The sequence below is a fragment of the Lepidochelys kempii genome, chromosome 9 (assembly GCF_965140265.1).
Source record: "Lepidochelys kempii isolate rLepKem1 chromosome 9, rLepKem1.hap2, whole genome shotgun sequence".
In the NCBI taxonomy this organism is placed as follows: Eukaryota; Metazoa; Chordata; order Testudines; family Cheloniidae; genus Lepidochelys; species Lepidochelys kempii.
In genome coordinates this window covers 55878381-55896887 of record NC_133264.1, presented here as the reverse complement: position 1 = coordinate 55896887, position 18507 = coordinate 55878381, and the positions used below count along the sequence as shown (strand labels likewise).

The 18507-nt window shown below is 53.0% G+C and overlaps 1 protein-coding gene across 1 annotated transcript in view; it reads left to right on the top strand.

Annotated features, from left to right (window-relative positions):
- The window catches only part of CROCC2 (ciliary rootlet coiled-coil, rootletin family member 2), a 215378-nt gene that overhangs the window by 128448 nt on the left and 68423 nt on the right, over window positions 1-18507 (top strand). Inside the window, exons 23-27 of the mRNA XM_073358695.1 lie at window positions 6040-6183; window positions 15517-15755; window positions 16335-16494; window positions 17275-17442; window positions 17951-18302. Of these exons, the coding sequence (XP_073214796.1) occupies window positions 6040-6183; window positions 15517-15755; window positions 16335-16494; window positions 17275-17442; window positions 17951-18302 (1063 nt within the window). The remainder of the gene's footprint in view (window positions 1-6039; window positions 6184-15516; window positions 15756-16334; window positions 16495-17274; window positions 17443-17950; window positions 18303-18507) is intronic.

Genomic DNA, 18507 nt, shown 5'->3' with positions numbered 1-18507 from the left:
CCGTTATACACCAATACGTGCTGTAGTAAGACAGAACCGAGGAGGGAAGCTCTTGGGATGCAGTCATTGACGTTTGTGTCATCCCTTCCTGCATCAATTCTGTGTTGGGGATCATAGAATCATAGAATCATAGAATATCAGGGTTGGAAGGGACCCCAGAAGGTCATCTAGTCCAACCCCCTGCTCAAAGCAGGACCAATTCCCAGTTAAATCATCCCAGCCAGGGCTTTGTCAAGCCTGACCTTAAAAACCTCTAAGGAAGGAGATTCTACCACCTCCCTAGGTAACGCATTCCAGTGTTTCACCACCCTCTTAGTGAAAAAGTTTTTCCTAATATCCAACCTAAACCTCCCCCACTGCAACTTGAGACCATTACTCCTCGTTCTGTCATCTGCTACCATTGAGAACAGTCTAGAGCCATCCTCTTTGGAACCCCCTTTCAGGTAGTTGAAAGCAGCTATCAAATCCCCCCTCATTCTTCTCTTCTGCAAGCTAAACATTCCCAGCTCCCTCAGCCTCTCCTCATAACTCATGTGTTCCAGTCCCCTAATCATTTTTGTTGCCCTTCGCTGGACTCTCTCCAATTTATCCACATCCTTCTTGAAGTGTGGGACCCAAAACTGGACACAGTACTCCAGATGAGGCCTCACCAATGTCGAATAGAGGGGAACGATCACGTCCCTCGATCTGCTCGCTATGCCCCTACTTATACATCCCAAAATGCCATTGGCCTTCTTGGCAACAAGGGCACACTGCTGACTCATATCCAGCTTCTCGTCCACTGTCACCCCTAGGTCCTTTTCCGCAGAACTGCTGCCTAGCCATTCAGTCCCTAGTCTGTAGCTGTGCATTGGGTTCTTCCGTCCTAAGTGCAGGACCCTGCACTTATCCTTATTGAACCTCATCAGATTCCTTTTGGCCCAATCTTCCAATTGGTCTAGGTCCTTCTGTATCCTATCCCTCCCCTCCAGCGTATCTACCACTCCTCCCAGTTTAGTATCATCCGCAAATTTGCTGAGAGTGCAATCCACACCATCCTCCAGATCATTTATGAAGATATTGAACAAAACCGGTCCCAGGACCGACCCTTGGGGTACTCCACTTGATACCGGCTGCCAACTAGATATGGAGCCATTGATCACTACCCGTTGAGCCCGACAATCTAGCCAGCTTTCTACCCACCTTGTAGTGCATTCATCCAGCCCATACTTCCTTAACTTGCTGACAAGAATGTGGGAGACCGTGTCAAAAGCTTTGCTAAAGTCAAGAAACAATACATCCACTGCTTTCCCTTCATCCACAGAACCAGTAATCTCATCATAAAAGGCAATTAGATTAGTCAGGCATGACCTTCCCTTGGTGAATCCATGCTGGCTGTTCCTGATCACTTTCCTCTCATGCAAGTGCTTCAGGATTGATTCTCTGAGGACCTGCTCCATGATTTTTCCAGGGACTGAAGTGAGGCTGACTGGCCTGTAGTTCCCAGGATCCTCCTTCTTCCCTTTTTTAAAGATTGGCACTACATTAGCCTTTTTCCAGTCATCCGGGACTTCCCCGGTTCGCCACGAGTTTTCAAAGATAATGGCCAATGGCTCTGCAATCACAGCCGCCAATTCCTTCAGCACTCTCGGATGCAACTCATCCGGCCCCATGGACTTGTGCACGTCCAGCTTTTCTAAATAGTCCCTAACCACCTCTATCTCCACAGAGGGCTGGCCATCTCTTCCCCATTTTGTGATGCCCAGCGCAGCAGTCTGGGAGCTGACCTTGTTAGTGAAAACAGAGGCAAAAAAGCATTGAGTACATTAGCTTTTTCCACATCCTCTGTCACTAGGTTGCCTCCCTCATTCAGTAAGGGGCCCACACATTCCTTGGCTTTCTTCCTGTTGCTAACATACCTGAAGAAACCCTTCTTGTTACTCTTGACATCTCTTGCAAGCTGCAGCTCCAGGTGCGATTTGGCCCTCCTGATAACATTCCTACATGCCCGAGCAATATTTTTATACTCTTCCCTGGTCATATGTCCAACCTTCCACTTCTTGTAAGCTTCTTTTTTATGTTTAAGATCCGCTAGGATTTCACCATTAAGCCAAGCTGGTCGCCTGCCATATTTACTATTCTTTCGACTCATTGGGATGGTTTGTCCCTGTAACCTCAACAGGGATTCCTTGAAATACATCCAGCTCTCCTGGACTCCTTTCCCCTTCAAGTTCGTCCCCCAGGGGATCCTGGCCATCCGTTCCCTGAGGGAGTCGAAGTCTGCTTTCCTGAAGTCCAGGGTCCGTATCCTGCTGCTTACCTTTCTTCCCTGCGTCAGGATCCTGAACTCAACCAACTCATGGTCGCTGCCTCCCAGATTCCCATCCACTTTTGCTTCCCCCACTAATTCTACCCGGTTTGTGAGCAGCAGGTCAAGAAAAGCGCCCCCCCTAGTTGGCTCCTCTAGCACTTGCGCCAGGATGTGTCGTTATTGATATAATCTGGGACCGTATAGATCATTGTTGCAACCAAAGTCCTGCAGTGGCACCAAATCTTATATAAAAGGGATCAAATGAGGTTTCAAGTGCTGTCCCTGCCCATGAAACCCCCTGACAGGTTTGTGCTGTCCTCGGCTCAAGTGTGGTTTTCTCTCCCCTGTTGCTGTGTGAGAGACCCACACAGATCTCAGGGAAACCACTGACACTAGCCCTATACATGGCTGCCCAGAGCTCTGCTGACTAGAGTATGGTTCCACACAGGCCTGAAATCAGTATGGTGTCCTGTGGACATGGAGCCGTTTGGGAGGACTAGCTGGCAGAATTGGGGCCTTCCTTTAGTACACAGGAGAAACAGTGCAAGAGAGCAAGTGGTCAAATGCTATTGGCTTTGGGCATCTTTGGGACTACTTGTAGCAATACTAGGTGTACAGTAATACAGACAGAAATGGGTAGGGGGAGCGCATCCCTTTAAAGCCCCTCCTAAGGCGGAGTACCTCGATACAGGCTATTCCTTGCATCCAGAACAGAAAGCCCTAGTTTGTGAAGAGCCCTAGGAAATGCCAGGGGATGCTCTGTGTATGGTTTATGAGTAAATCTGCAGGAGCTGTATCCGTGTAAATGCTGCTGGTGGGATACCACACAAATGAAAATGTTTTCATAGAATCATAGAATATCAGGGTTGGAAGGGACCTCGGCATGTCATCTAGTCCAACCCGCTGCTCAAAGCAGGACCAATCCCCAACTAAATCATCCCAGCCAGGGCTTTGTCAAGCCTGACCTTAAAAACCTCTAAGGAAGGAGATTCCACCACCTCCCTAGGTAACCCATTCCAGTGCTTCACCACCCTCCTAGTGAAAAAGTTTTTCCTAATATCCAAACTAAACCTCCCACACTGCAACTTGAGGCCATTATTCCTTGTACTGTCATCTGCTACCACTGAGAACAGTCTAGATCCATCCTCTTTGGAACCCCCTTTCAGGTAGTTGAAAGCAGTTATCATGCAGATATCCTAGGAATCCCCACTGAAGCCTGGATAATATAAAGCATCCAGGAGGCTGCAGAGAAAATATACGTGGACACAGAGAGAGAAGAGAAATGGGCAAGAATTAACCAGCTTTAAGTTGGAAAAAAAATCTAAGTGGGCCCCAAGCTCCCAAGCGCTCACACAGCTGAGGAACCCTGCTGAGTTCAGCAGCATTGCTCATATGAGTTAAGTAAAGCACTTGAGTTTTGCAGGATGAGGGTCTAGGGCCTTTTGGCGGATGGGGGGAAAGCACAAATCTACAAAGCAGGGAGGAGATGCTGAGGCGTGACAGTGGATAGCATCCATTGTATCGCCATGCTGGTGCAAGTCTGATCCTCCTTCTGTTGGAGCTGATTAGAGTTTTGCCAGTCACTTCCTGGGGCCCATAGGCTGTATCCCTGTGGGCCATATCTTCAGCTGGTGCAAATCAGCATAACTCCATGGAAGTCAGTGTTGCTATGCTAATTTTCACCAGCTGGGTATCTGGCCCGTAACATCCCAACCCAGAGAGGTAACAGGTTAGTTCAAGCACCTTTGGAATTCTGCGTGTAGCAGTTTTGGGTGCCCCATTTCAAGGAAGATAGTGGCAAACGGGAGTCAATTCAGAGAGAGGCAACAAAAGCGATTGCAGGTTCAGAAGGACTGGCCTATGTCTGGGAAAAGGCGACATGAATGAAATCTTTGTATAGTACAGTGCAGGACCCTGAAGGGGTGCAAGAACTGTGCAGTATTAAAGGATGGGAACATGACAGAGAGGGATGATTGAATAGAGTAGCTCAGGGAGGAGTGACAAAATAATGGGATCAAACTTCACAAACAAAAATTTAGGCTAGACATCAGTAAAAATTTCCTAACAATAAAGGCAATTAAACCATGGAATAATCTTCTCAGGGAAGTGCTGGAAGCCCCTTCGCTGGAGCTGCTCATACTTGGTCTAGATTAGACAAGTCACTCGGGAATGTTCTGCGGGGAGCAGTTCTGCATTGGCAGGGGGCTGGGGTGGATGATCTAACAGGTCGTCTTTCATCTCTGCATTTTATGATTCTATGAATTTTAGCTCCATTAGAAATGCAGAAGAAAAAAGATCCTGGGCAGATCATGGGACACAGTAAAGAATCAAAATGGGCATCTGACACAATGGAAAGGGAAAAAGAGAACACATGTAAACAGCTGACGATGTCCTTTAAATCCTTCCTGGCTAAACGCTATGGGCTGCTGTCCATCCCTTTGCCTAGAGCCCTGGTTAAAAGGCACAATTCCTGCCCCCTTCTCCCTGGCTCCTAGAAGGGGACTGTCCCAGGCCAGATTGCTACCCCCATGTGCCAGCATTGCTGTGCTTGCAGGCATGTCGGCAGTGGAGCTCAGCCCTGCTCATCTGCTTGCTCCTGCAGTGGATATGGGGGGGCATGCCTCTGTTCAAGTGCATCTGCAAGGCCAGGCTGCTGTCTGGTCCTATCGTGGGGAATTCACCCCTTTGTGCCAGCACAAGTGTCACGCCCCCCTGCAGTAGGAGGCTGCCCCCTCCAGGCACAGAGCTGGAATAGCTGCCCTGCATGATGCCCTGAAGGAGCCTCCAGTCCAGGAGGTGTGCTGAGGGCATGGCTGGGACATTGCTAAACCCAGCCATTCCCAGCTGCTGGGGGGACACTATAGCCAGGACCCAAGAGAGGCTGGCCTGTGAGGCTGCTTGGACACAGGCTGGGGGCTAACTAGCCCCAGCAGTCCAAGGATCAAGGGCACACATTGGGCTCAGTACAGGCACGGGGTGAATCCCCCTGTGGGCCTGATTCTCCTCTGACTAACAACTACATGGTTGGGAAATCGGCCTGTGGAAACAAGTGGTCCTCACTATGAACTCACACTGCTTTCACTCCACTGCAGCACTACACAGTCCCTCGCAATGCACAGCACTGGGGGTGGGATGGGAGCCAGGCCTTGCTGTAGCTGCATTGCAAGGCACATAGAAACATGTCAGGAAGGCAGGGAGGGGAGTTGCACACCGTGGGAGCGCAGGAGCTGGGCAGAGGAAGGCAGGGATTTGAAACCTGCTGGCCCACGTGTATTCCGTGCCCCTCTGTGTCTGATGTACGGAGGATGCCTGTCCGTCACAGTCCCAGTTCTGGAGCAGCTCTCCTGTTTAGCTCTGGAGGTCTCTGGTTCAGGCCCTGGCCAAGGTGGTGGCTGTCACTTGGGCCTTCTGCAGTGCACGCTAGCTGTAAAGCAAAACACTGGTCCCTTGAGCAGCATGGGCACTGTCTGTCACCAGTGCTGACCTGGCTTAGGGAGGAGGCAGCCGCCCTTTGGCATCATCCACTGGCTTACAGAGCCTTGTCCTGCAAACCAGCACGCTCCTCCCCATGGTCCTTATGCTCTGGGCTCCGTGGGACCAGCTGACAGTGAGTGCGTTACACTTGGGTGTTAGCTGGTTGGAGCATGAGTGCAAGAAGTAAAGCAGCATGGTCTGCAACCAGCCTGGCACACATGGGCACGCAGACCGAGCATCACTGATGGCATTTTCCCCTCCTGGTCCCCCCACAGAACACAGTCACCAGTATCACCGGAGTGCTGCACACCTTCCAGGCTCAGTTTGAAGACGCGGTGGCTGCCCATCAGAGAGAGGCCAAGAGCTTGAATGAGCACATAAAGGAGCTGGCAAGAGAGAGAGACTCTGCAGGGAGGGAGGTATGTATGGTTGTTCTGGGTCATCTGTGCACCAGGGGTTAACTGTCTGCTTGCCAAGAGTCTGAGCAAGCCCGTCTGACAGAGGAGACAAGTCCGGCCTCACCTGCACGGGTCTTTGCCCTGAGTCCAGCCATCAGTGCAAGTGTTGCCCACAGGGGAGTGTGTTACAGGCCCCATGCCATGCCCATCCACAGAGGAGAGGAGTCTTTGCAGCAGCAGCTCTAGCCATGAAGTGTTGGCTCTTTAGCTCAAGCTGTAGCAGCTCGTGCTTTTAGCTCTGGGGGTCCTGGGGTCAGTCCCTGGTGGTGGCAGTCACACAACACCAGCAGCATTCATAACAGACCCAAAACACATTGTAGCTGTGTGCTGTCATCCCATGCAAGTGCCTCAGAGCCTTCCTGCTGGGTACGCTGCTTGGGGAGCAGCTGTGAGCTTCCCACAACCATCGCTTCTATACCAGCCACGGCAGATGGCACAAGCTGGCTCAAACCCTGGGGGAGTAAGGGCCAGGTGGGAGCCCTAGACCAGTGCTGTCTGTGATCTGGGCTCTGCTCCCTGGCTAACAGCTCTGGTGAGTCAGCATCAGAGCAAGAGAATGGCCCACCACAAAAGGACGGGGGGGGGGGCAGAAAATTAAAGAACATGAAAGAGGAGAGAGAGCAATTTAACATGACAGGCTGTTTATTTTGGCAACAATGAGCTCCTTTCAACAGATTTCAAAGTCCGACCCTGGAAGGGACCACACAGGCAAGCAGGAGAAGGGAATTCAGAGCACAAGGAGGCAGAGGGATCTGAGGAAGGAGGGGGCCGCACTGGCATACAATAAGGTCTGAGGAACTGTGGCACAGAAAGAGGGACCCAGGAGCTAGTCCCAGTGAAAAAAAGGGGTGCAAAACCCAGAGATAAAGGTGGATGAGGGAGGGGGGCTGAGGGAGCAGGAGAGATTGGCAGGGAGTGGGAGAAAGACAGTTAAAGGGCTTATATAACAAGCTGAGGACAGAGAAATCCTATTAGGCACCAGCTAGGGCCCACTTATTGCCATGGGAACCATAACATTTTCACAGCCTTTTAACTTGAGAAAGTGTCTCAGGCCAGTTCTGCAGCCATACCTTCCCTATGCAGGCGTGCACACGCATGCACACACGCATGCACACACGCATGCACACACTCGGTCTCTCCTCCCCACGCTTCCCTCTGCTCTGTCCTTCCATCCAGGACTCAGCTGGAGATTTGGCTCCCTGAGCATGGATTTCAAAAGAGGCTTTTAATAAAATTTCTAGTAAAGAAATAATTATGATAATCATATTAAGAGCATCAGCTGTCACATTCCTGCAAATGGGGAAGGTTGTCTTTGCAGAGAAGGAGCTGAGGTTGTTTTCTTTTCATGGTTTTGTTCTTTTTCTCAATCCCAGCCCCCTCCCCTCTATCCTGGGAAATGAAAACAGTGTGTTTTATGATGGATCGCCCGTTTCTTTGGTCACTGACCTTCTGGGTGAATTTCTGCTGAGCTTGGTGGAAAATGCTAGGCACATTTGTGGATCCCATATGTGGGTTGGGGGATGGGAGGGGGAGCTCACCCTAATCCTCCTCAGAAACAGAACAATAACAACACGGAGCGGGACGGAGTGATCTGGGCCAACAGGGAGGATCTGGACAGTGTTAGGGTTTTACAGATCGAAGGAGGAGGAAGGAACGAAAGAAACTGGTGACTTCAAGTTTCTGCGGAAATTTCTATCCCACCCCCTCACCCCAGCCCCCACCTCAAAGGTCACCGGGGCAGAACTGGAGCAGCAGGATAAACTCAAGGCAGCTTTTTAAAGGGACAGAATCAAAGGGCTCAACACTGAGAGATTTCCCAGCTGCCTCCCCACCCCTCCCATCCCGCACCAGCAACCCTGTGCTAAGGAGGGAAACAGCTGACTTATCTCCAGGAATGCTACACAACCTTCACTCCCCTCCTTTTGACATCAAGAGTGGGGATGTGATTAGGCCCTGGCTGGGCTACTGAATAAGACAGTGACCTGGGAGTCAGGAGACTGGGGTCCATCCCACCTTGGACACTGACCTTGGGCAAATCACATCACATCCCTGGCCTCCATTTCCTCTCCTGTCCTGTGCCCATTTAGCCACAGACCTCTCTGGGGTAGGGCCAGTCTCTCCCAGTGTGTGGGTGCAGCACCTGGATATAATCTCTGCTGGTACCTCCACGGGCTACTGTGTTGTAAACAGCCATAAGTTATAACATTCATTTACTGGCATCATTTGCTTTGAATCTGTATAGGCTTCTCCTCCCTTGAGTGCCCTCCATGTCTCCTTGCCATGTCTCTGTGGCAGCTGTGCTGGCATGTGAAGGAAGGTGTGGGATCAGCCCCACTGTCGCTGATCCTGGAGTGACCAGAGAGGTGCAGCTGAAGCAGAGCCAGCCTTCATGCTCTGTGGGAGCGTCTCTCTCTCTGGGCCCTTTTTCTCAGGGATTCCCCGGCTGTGATCCCCTACAGGTACCCCGCTGTGCCAGACTGTTGCCATGAAGGCTAAAGGCATATTGGGCTGCATTAGTAGGAGCATTGCCAGCAGATCAAGGGAAGTGATTATTCCCTTCTATTGGGCACTGGTGAGGCCACATCTGGAGTACTGCGTCCAGTTTTGGGCCCCCCACTACAGAAAGGATGTGGACAAATTGGAGAGAGTTCAGTGGAGAGCAACAAAAATGATTATGGGGCTGGGGCACATGACTTCTTCTTTGAGTGCTTGTTCATGTCGATTCCAATCAGGGGTGTGCACATGCACAGTAGCCGGAAGATTTTTCCCCTAGCAGTATCCATCGGGTCAGTCTGGGTGTCCCCTGGAGTTGCACCTTCATGGCGCTCAATACAGAGCCCTATCAACCTGCCACCCACACAGGTCTTTCTTACCGCCAGTGATGGTTAGCTGGAACTTTCCTGTGCTCGTCTCAACAAGCACATTTAGCAGTTTCTTACGTTGTTCTCTATTAATTTTCCATTGTTTGTTAATAGTTAGTAGTTCATTAGTGTTCGATAAGTTTCCTCTTGGGGGTGGGGAATCCCCTCCTACGCTCTCCCAGCACTGGGGTCTCCGGGCTTCAAACCCTGCAAAGCCTACGGCAAGTGTATGCCCAGAAGTGATCCTCACACCTCATGTCTAAAGTGTTTAGGCAAGGGCCATCAGAAGGATCATTGTGCCATTTTTACGACTTTTCAGCCCAGGACTTTAAAAGATAGAGAGCAGTGCCTGAAGGTCCTGTTTATGGAAACAGCACTCTGCCCCCTGTCTGACCCTAGGTTGACAGACCCTGCGCCGAATACATCATCCTCGGTGTGGAGCGCTCCAGCACTGTCAGCACGAGCACCGGTGCCGGGTAAGGATAAGGACTCATGGCACAGTTCTGGCTCCACTTGCGGCACACATGCCGCATGCAGGTACCGTTTGCAATTGCCGGTGCCGCAAAAGACGAGGACAGAGAGAGGTCACTCTCCCCCAGCTAGGCCTAAGGAGCCTGCTGCTGTGAGACCCAAGTCAGGCCACACTAGTGCTGCTCCACCGGTGACGGTCAGGCCAACTCCTGCCCGCGTGGAAGGGCAGTTGAGTCCGGACCCTCCTCGCTTGCCAAGGCCGAGCCGGGAGCTGCACCTCCCTTCGACACCGGAGGTGTTTGAGGTGGCCCAAGAACTGCTTCACCTCATAGCACTGTTCTTTCCTCCCAGATGGGCTCCTTCAAGGGGAAAGCCCACTATGATAGCCTGCTGATCTCCGACCCAGGCACCCAGCACCGGAGCACACCCAGCAGCCACGTCGATCCCCAAGCCCTTGGCGCGAAAGCTTGGTGCCTAGAAGTGCCACTCCCCTGTGGTCATCATTTTCAAACACCTCGGAGTCAGGCTCCTATCGGTTCCGGAGGAGTAGAACCAGATGGTCCACGTCAACTTGGGACTGGCACCTTTACCCAGCACCATGGCCCGTCCAATGGCAGCCCCTGGCACCATGGACATGTTGGACTCCCTGGGCTTTTCATGAAAGCCAAGGTTGCAGCCAAGGGTCTAATTCCAGGGTGATGTCACTGGCTTTGGCCTCATTTGTATCCCCGTCATTTGTATCCCTGTTGCAGCCAAGGGTCTAATTCCAGGGTGATGTCACTGGCTTTGGCACCAGCAGGATTGGGGGTAGGCTTATTACCACCCTTTGCTACCATCTCAATGCCTCTGGTGCAGCCAGGCCCTGGGATCCTGGTGGCACCAGCACTGGCAGGGACTCTGGCACCAATGGCGATTCTGGCACCAGCAGAAATTCTGACATCGAGGATGATATGGACGCTGATGGCACTTTTGGCACTGAGGGGCACAACACCATCTGGGTCGGCACTGGCCCAAAAAACCCAGGTGCCACGGGACCCCTTGGGTGTGGAAGGAAGGGAGCAGCCACCCCTCGTGGGGTCTTTTCCTCGTCCTCTCCAGATGAGGCATTGACAGGCACGATGACAGCCCCAGCCTTGGAGGACAATGGGGTTCTGCAGCAATTTTGTAGAGGGTTTCCCAGGGCCTGGGCATTTAGGCGGAGGAGGTAGTGGAGGATGCAGATCCAGTGGTGGATCTTCTCGCTCCGGACCTGCACGGATTGCCCTGCCCCTCATAAAGACCATCTCTGATACCACAAAAACTCTGTGGCAGACCCCAGCCTCGTTGCTCCCTACGGCTAAGTGCAACGAAAGATGCTACTTTGTGCCATCCAAGTGTCCCAAGCATTTATACACGCATCACACACCTGACTCTCTTGTGGTCAATGCTGCCAACCAACACAAGTGTCAGGACTTCCAGGGACCCTCCCCAAAGAATAGGGAGGCAAAAAGTTTTGACCTTTATGGGAGAAAGTTCTACTCCACTGGAGGCTTACAGCTCCGCATTTCAGATCAGCAGGCCATTGTCAGTAGGTACTGCTTCAACACATCCGGGGCAATGGCTAAATTTGCACAGCTGTTGCTGCAGGACTCCCATGCTGATTTTTCAGCTCTCGTGGAGGAAGAGAAGCTCATTTCCAGGACTTTGCTGCAATCCGCACTGGCTCATGTCATGGCCTATGAGGAGAGGCTCCTGGCTCCAAATCCTGGGCTTGCCATATGAGGTCCAACAAACTATTCAGGACCTCCCCTTCGAGGGTTTGGCTCTATTTTCTGAAAAGATGGATAAAAGCTGCATAGCCTGAAGGATTCGAGAGTCACTCTCAAATCATTGGGCCTCCATTCGCCCGCTACACTACATAAACATTTTAGGCCGCAACCTCCTCCATGGTTCTGTCAGCCACAGAACCATCAGGACGGCTCACAGAGGAGGAATAGAAATGGCAGAAGGCGACCGCACTGTCCTCAGGCCAGGGCTCTGGCCAATCTAAACCACCCTCTGGACTGAAACAAGTCGAGGACGGTGCACCAGATCCTCAACTGTATCCACCCTGCCTTACCTTCTCATCCCAACTGTCCTCTTTCTACCATGCATGGTTCCATATCACCTTGGACCTTTGGGTGCTCCACACGGTAGAGAGAGGATACTCCATCCAATTCTGTGCCCACCCACCCTTCCATCCACCTTCCCCGTCCTTCTTCAGGGACCCTTCTCACGAGCAGCTCCTTATCCAGCAGGTGCAGTCACTCCTATCTCGAGGGGCAATGGAGGAGGTTCCTCAGGAGCACAGGGGCGAGGGCTTTTACTCCCGGTATTTCCTTATACCAAAAGCCAAAGGCAGCCTCAGGCCCATCCTGGACCTGCGAGAACTCAACAAGTTTGTGAAGAAACTCGAGTTCCGTATGGTCTCTTTGGCCTCAATCATCCCATCACTGGGCCCAGCAGACTGGTATGCTGCCCTTAACTTGAAGGACGCATATTTCCATATCACAGTCACTCAGCCCCACAGGAAGTACTTAAGATTTGTGGTGAATGGTACCACTACCAGTTTACAGTCCTTCCGTTTGGCCTGTCAGCAGCACCTAAAGTCTTCACCAAGTACATGGCAGTCATTGCCGCGTTCTTGCACAGTCACCAGGTACAGGTGTTTCCAATTCCTCAACGACTAGCTGATGAAGGGCCACTTCAGGATGCAAGTGGAGGCTCAGGTCAGATTCATCAGAGCCACCTTTGACAACCTGGGTCTCCCTCTAAACGAAGCAAAATCGACTCTGTCCCCTGTCCACACGATAGAGTTTATAGGAGCAGTATTGGAATCAACCCAAGCCAGGGCATACCTGGAAGAAGCAAGGTTTCAGGCCCTGACAGATATCCGACAGTTTCCCACCACCACAGCAAGAAACAGCATGGCTGCCTGTAGCTAGGTGGTGCAGCATGCCAGACTCAGCCTTCGACCTCTTCAGTCGTGGCTTGTGTCAGTGTATCACCAAGCCTGGGACAGCTTGGACAGGACTGTGACCCTTGCCTCACCTGGTCATCGACTCCCTTATCTGGTGTCTTGACCCTCAGGAAGTGTGCTCAGGGGTCCCCTTCACCAGTCCGCAGCCGTCTCTCTCGCTAGTGATGGATGCATCAGACTTGGGTGGGGAGCTCATCTGGGAGACAGCAGGACTCAGGGTCTCTGGTCTCAGGCAGATCTGGCTCTCCACATCAAAGTCAGAGAGCTGAGAGTGGTGCGCCTAGCATGCCAGACCTTCTGTGCACACTAAACGGGACATTGTGTATCAGTTATGATGGACAATACAACAGCAATGTTCTATACCAACAAACAGCGGGGGTGCATGCTCCTTTCCCCTGTGGCAGAAAGCCATGCTGTGGAACTACTGTGTGAAACATACAATACACCTGCAAGTGTCGTACCTCCTCAGGGTACAGAACGAGCTGGAGGACCACCTCAGCAGGTCATTTCACACCCAGGAGTGATCCCTTCACACCGACGTCGCGTTCTCAATCTTCCTGAGGTGGGGCTTTCCCCAGATAGACCTATTCACCACGCAACACAATAGGAAGTGCCATCAGTTCTGCTCCTTCCAGAATCAAAGCCCCGGCTCCAGAGTGGACGCATTCCTCCTTCCATGGGGAGGCCATCTCCTTTACGCCCATACCACTCATTCACAAGTGACTCCTCAAGATCCGGAGGGAACGAGCTCAGGTCATATTGATAGCACCAGCCTGGCCCCATCAGCAGTGGTACACATCTCTCCTAGATGTGTCTGTGGAAGCCCCAATCACCCTTCCACTCTTCCCGGACCTTCTGACACAAGATCACGGTTGTCTTCAACATCCAAACCTCTAGTCGCTTGACCTCACGGCATGGAAGCTCCATGGTTGAACCCGATGGAGCTTTCCTGTTCAGACCAGGTTAGACAAGTCCTCCTTGGTAGCAGGAAACCCTCTACAAGAGCCACCTATCTTGCCAAGTGGAAGAGATTTTCAATCTGGTCTGTGTAGTGCCATTCATCCCTGACGCCAGCTTCAGTGTTGCTCATTCTGGACTACTTGCTCCATCTGAAGCAGCAGGGGCTTTCATTCTCTTCAATAAGGGTGCACTTAGATGCCATATCGGCCTGCCATCTGAGTGCAGGGGGCCGCTCTGTTTTTGCTAACCCTATGGTCAGATGATTTTTAAAAGGACTCGACAGACTGTACCCTCAAGTCCGTCAGCCTGTCCCCACCTGGGACCTCAACCTGGTCCTCTCTAGGCTCATGGGACTACCATTTGAACCATTGGTGACATGCTTCCTGCTCTACCTCTCTTACAAGGTGGTGTTCCTGGTAGCAATAACCTCAGCTAGGAGGGTGTCTGAGCTCAGGGCCCTAACATCAGAGCCTCCCTATAACATGTTCTATAAGGACAAGGTTCAGCTCAGGCCTCATCCTGCTTTCCTCCCAAAGGTTGTGTCGCAGTTTCACATTAACCAATACGTCTTTCTCCTGGTATTCTACCCTAAGCCTCATTCCAGTGGTAGGGAACAGAGACTGCACTCTCTGGATGTCTGCAGGGTGCTAGCCTTCAACATGGAGAGGACAAAGCCATTCAGAAAGTCGGTCCAGTTATTTGTGGCAGTGGCAGACAGAAAGAAAGGTCAGCCGGTATCGTCACAATGCATCTCATCATGGATAGTGTCCTGTATTCGTGAGTGCTACAACCTGGCGGTGGTTCCTGCACCTCCAGTCACTGTGCACTCCACCAGGGTGCAGGCTTCATCAACAGTGTTCCTGGCTCAGGTTCCCCCTCAGGAAATCTGCAGAGCAGCGACATGGTCCTCCATCCATACTTTCACCACGCACTATGCAATTACAACAAGCAGTGCTCCAATCAGTGGAAGACTCCGACACTACGACCTAAACTTGGGCTTGTGAGTCACCTGATTGAAATCGACATGAACAAGCACTCAAAGAAGAAAAAATGGTTACTCACCTTCTCGTAACTGTTGTTCTTCAAGGCTCTATATTGAGTGCCATGAAGGCACGACTCCAGGGGACGCCCAGGTTGACCGACAGATGCTGCTAGGGGAAAAAATCTGGCTACCGTGAACATGCGACACATACCTGATTGGAATGAACATGAACAACACATCTCAAAGAACAACAGTTATGAGAAGGTGAGTAACCGTTTTTTATGAGGAAAGGATGAGGGAATTGAGCTTATTTAGTCTGCAGAAGAGAAGAATGAGGGGGGATTTGATAGCAGCCTTCAACTACCTGAAGGGGGATTCCAGAGAGGATGGAGCTAGGCTGTTCTCAGTGGTGGCAGATGACAGAACAAGGAACAATGGTCTCAGGAACAAAGGTCTAGGTTGGATATTAGGAAAAAACTATTTCACCAGAAGGGTGGTGAAGCACTGGAATGGGTTACCTAGGGAGGTGGTGGAATCTCCATTCTTAGAGGTTTTTAAGGCCTGGCTTGACAAAGCCCTGGCTGGGGTGATTTATTTGGGGTTGGTCCTGCTTTGAGCAGGGGGTTGGGCTAGATGACCTCCTGAGGTCTCTTCCAACCCTAATCTTCTATGATTCTATGACTGCAGCGCTCACAGGCTGGGCTGGCAGCACATTGCACTGTACAAGGACTTCATATTCCTCCTTTGCATGCTGGACTGTGAAACAAGCCAGCTTCTCAAGGTGTCGTGTGCCTCCTGCCAGGGTGGAGTGCCCAGTCTCCTCACAACTGTAATGAGAAGCCGAGCCCCCTTTGCATAGGGCATCATGCTGGCTTAGCAGCTGCCACCTTCTCCTGGGAGGATGGACTGGCATTCACCCATCCTAGATGACAAGCAGCAGACACCTGCTCTGCTCCTCTAGTAGGGCAGAGATCCTGGGTGAGAGAGTACAGGGCTTGCATGTCTGTGTCTCTCCCTAAAAGGCAGAACAGTTAAGGACACAGCTGCGGCTTGCAGAGAATGCCCGCGATGGGGCGCATAAGGACCTGATCGAGTTGCACCGCAGGTTGCAGGATGGTGAGGAGGCCCAAGAGCTCCAGTGCAAGGAGATGTTGGAAACCCGCAGGGCTTTGGGGGATGAGACCAGGGAGAAGGAAATAATGCAGAAATCCAATACTGAGCTGCGGGCCGCTATCAAGAAGACGGAGAGCGAAAGGATCAGGTAGGCTCTGTGCAGTGCCAGGTGGGCTGCACCCTGCAGCAGACATTACTTGGCACTGTGATAACCTGCCAAGGTTCAGGCATGGCCAGGGACTGTTAGCTGGGTCCCAGATCCAAACCAGAGAGTGTGGAACAGTAACAAAGACCTACCAGCACGTCCACCCAAAGCCATTCCAGCTAAGCACTGGGCACTGTATTCAGGCCTGGGATGTACAAGTAGGGCTGGACCCTGCAGCCATTCCAGGCAGGCCCAAGGCAGCTCCTTCTCCCATAGCTCAGTCCAGAGCCAGTCCATCAATCCGTGTCTCTTTCCCCTCAGAACTGGGCCCAGAGGCCAGTCCAAGGGCTGCACTAGGGCTCCTTGGAATGGGCACAGTAGCATGGTCTGACCTCTTCTCTGCCGACTGTCCACTTCCAGCTGGGTTCTTTCCCTTCTATACCTGTCCCCAAACAGCCCAGAGCTCCCACTCACATCGTGACGACAGCTGGGTGACTGTGTGGGTGGTGCCCCCTGCATAGATGTCCGTTCACAGCCCTTCAGCATTCCCTGGCCAGGAGTGACCATGCATGTCTGCTTCAGCTTGAAGAGAGGCCTAGAGGAGAAGGAGCAGAAAATCACCATGCTGGAGGAAGCCAAGGCTGCAGCTCAGAAAGAGGCAGGAGAGCTGAGGGCAAGCCTGCGGGAGGTGGAGAAGTCTCGGATGGAGGCCCGCCGGGAGCTGCAGAAACTGCGCAGACAGGTGAGTGCGGATGGCTCCTGAACACATGCAAGCCAGGTCCCTTTGCTGTGTCCCAGCTCTATCAGCCTTCGCAGACACATTCTGCCCTAGCACCTCCCATCCTGGGAACTTCCTGACTGCGATGCCTCCTTGTAGGCTGCACATTTGGGCCACTGAATGGGTCCCATTCCCCTGTGGCAACCTGGAACAATGCCAGAGTGAGAGGGAGAGCTGGTAGCAGCCAGAGGTCCCCTGGGGCATGTCCAGAAATGCATCTCCCAGGGAGGTGAGGGGCATCTCCCTCCCAAATGGAGACCATGCCCTGAAAACCCGTTGGGTAGAAAACTGGAGGATTCAAAGCTCCCCAGCCTCAATCCCCCAGTGCAAGGAGCAGAATGGCCTGGTCTCATTCCCCATCCCACTGGCCACTGGAGCGGCTGACTGCAGAGGGGAGTGTGCTACACAGGCCTGCTCCCCGTGGGCTGCGCCAGCACTGGCCCAGGCCTGGAGGGCTGGGGAAAGGCGGCTGGAGAAGCCTGCTAGTGACCCAGAGTGAATCAGTGGGTCCCACACTGGTACTTTCCACCCTGTGGCACTTGGCCAGCTCCTCTGGGGAGGTGGAGGAACCAGACTAAGAAGGGACCATTTTGTCCATTCTCAAGCAGTCATTGCCGGGGGGAGCCAGTCCTGCCCCCGGTCAGGGCAGTAGCAGTGTCTTGCTGTGGCCAAGATGGGCCTGCCAGCATGGCCCATGTGCCCCAGGCTGAGCCCAGGGGCAACCTGAAGAACCTCCCTTTGCAGGTGAAGACGCTGGGGGGAGAAAACAGCAAGAAGGGCAAAGAGGTGAGCGAGTTGCAGGCCTGTCTCCTGCAGCAGGAGCAGCGCGAGCAGCAGTGCCACAGGCAGTCCCTGGAGCTGAAGCAGAGGATCGCAGAGATGGAGGGCGGCCAGAAATGTGTTCGCAAAGAGGTGAACCGAGTAGGCACTGGAGCTGGCAGGCAGAGGCGGGCAGCGAGGGATGGAGGCAGAGGGAAAGGATGGTCTGGAGGGAAGGGTACTAGGCCATTGCTAGATTAGCCTAGCTAGGCCCACCAGGCTCCTGTGGGAGACCTCAAGGATTGTTCCCCTCCCCTCCTGTTCCTTTCCATCACCCTGAGGATGCAGCCCTGCATCAGAGGGGAGAGCACTCCACTCCCTGGCGCCTGCCTGTAAACACTGCCCTGGGGTTTCCAGAGAGTGACCCAGGGCTCTCTCTGCCAGTGGGATGGAGAGCAGCAGCTCAGCCTGGGAGCCTGTGCACTGAACTATGGGCGCTTCCGTGCTGCAGAGAGGGCTGTCTTTGGGTATGCGCTGGGAGGCTCCTGGCCGCTGCGCGTGTGTCGAGGCACTGCACTCCTCCTGTCCCTTCCAGCATGCTCTCTGGTGGACCATATGCAGACAGGGCCTGGCAGTTACTCTGCAGTGCACTCCCTTCCAGGTACTGAGCCTGCAGAGGAAGCTGGTGGAGGTGGAGTGGGAAGCCAGAGCCAGAGAAAAGGGGCTGGTCGACAGCCTGGGCGAGAGTCACAGCAAGGAGAAGAAGCTCCAGGATGAGCTCCACAACATGGAGCTGAAGCTGCAGCAGGCCGGCGGGGCCAGCAAAGGCCTCCAGCTGCGCCTCAGCACCACCGAGGGGCGCCTCCACGGCCTAGAGACAGAGCTGGCCAAGATGGAGGCTGCCAAGAGGGAGGTGGAGTCGAAACTGGGGGTGCTGCACTCTGCTGTGAGCCGGACACTAGGGCTGGGCGGGCAGAGCCCCTTGCCGCAGAGACCCTGCTCCCCTAGCAAAGGTCAGCAGCCTTGGAGGGCTCAGCTGGGTTTGGGAGACAGACTGAGTAGGCCAGATCACAGAGTGCCGTGTGTGTGACTGCACTGGAGCACTGATTACACGTCACAAGAGTTGCATGACATTTCCCCAGTGCTCGAGGGTGAGGGCTGCTCTGGCAGGGCCTGTGTGCAAGCCACAGCAGCCTTCCAGAGTGGGGGAAGATACAT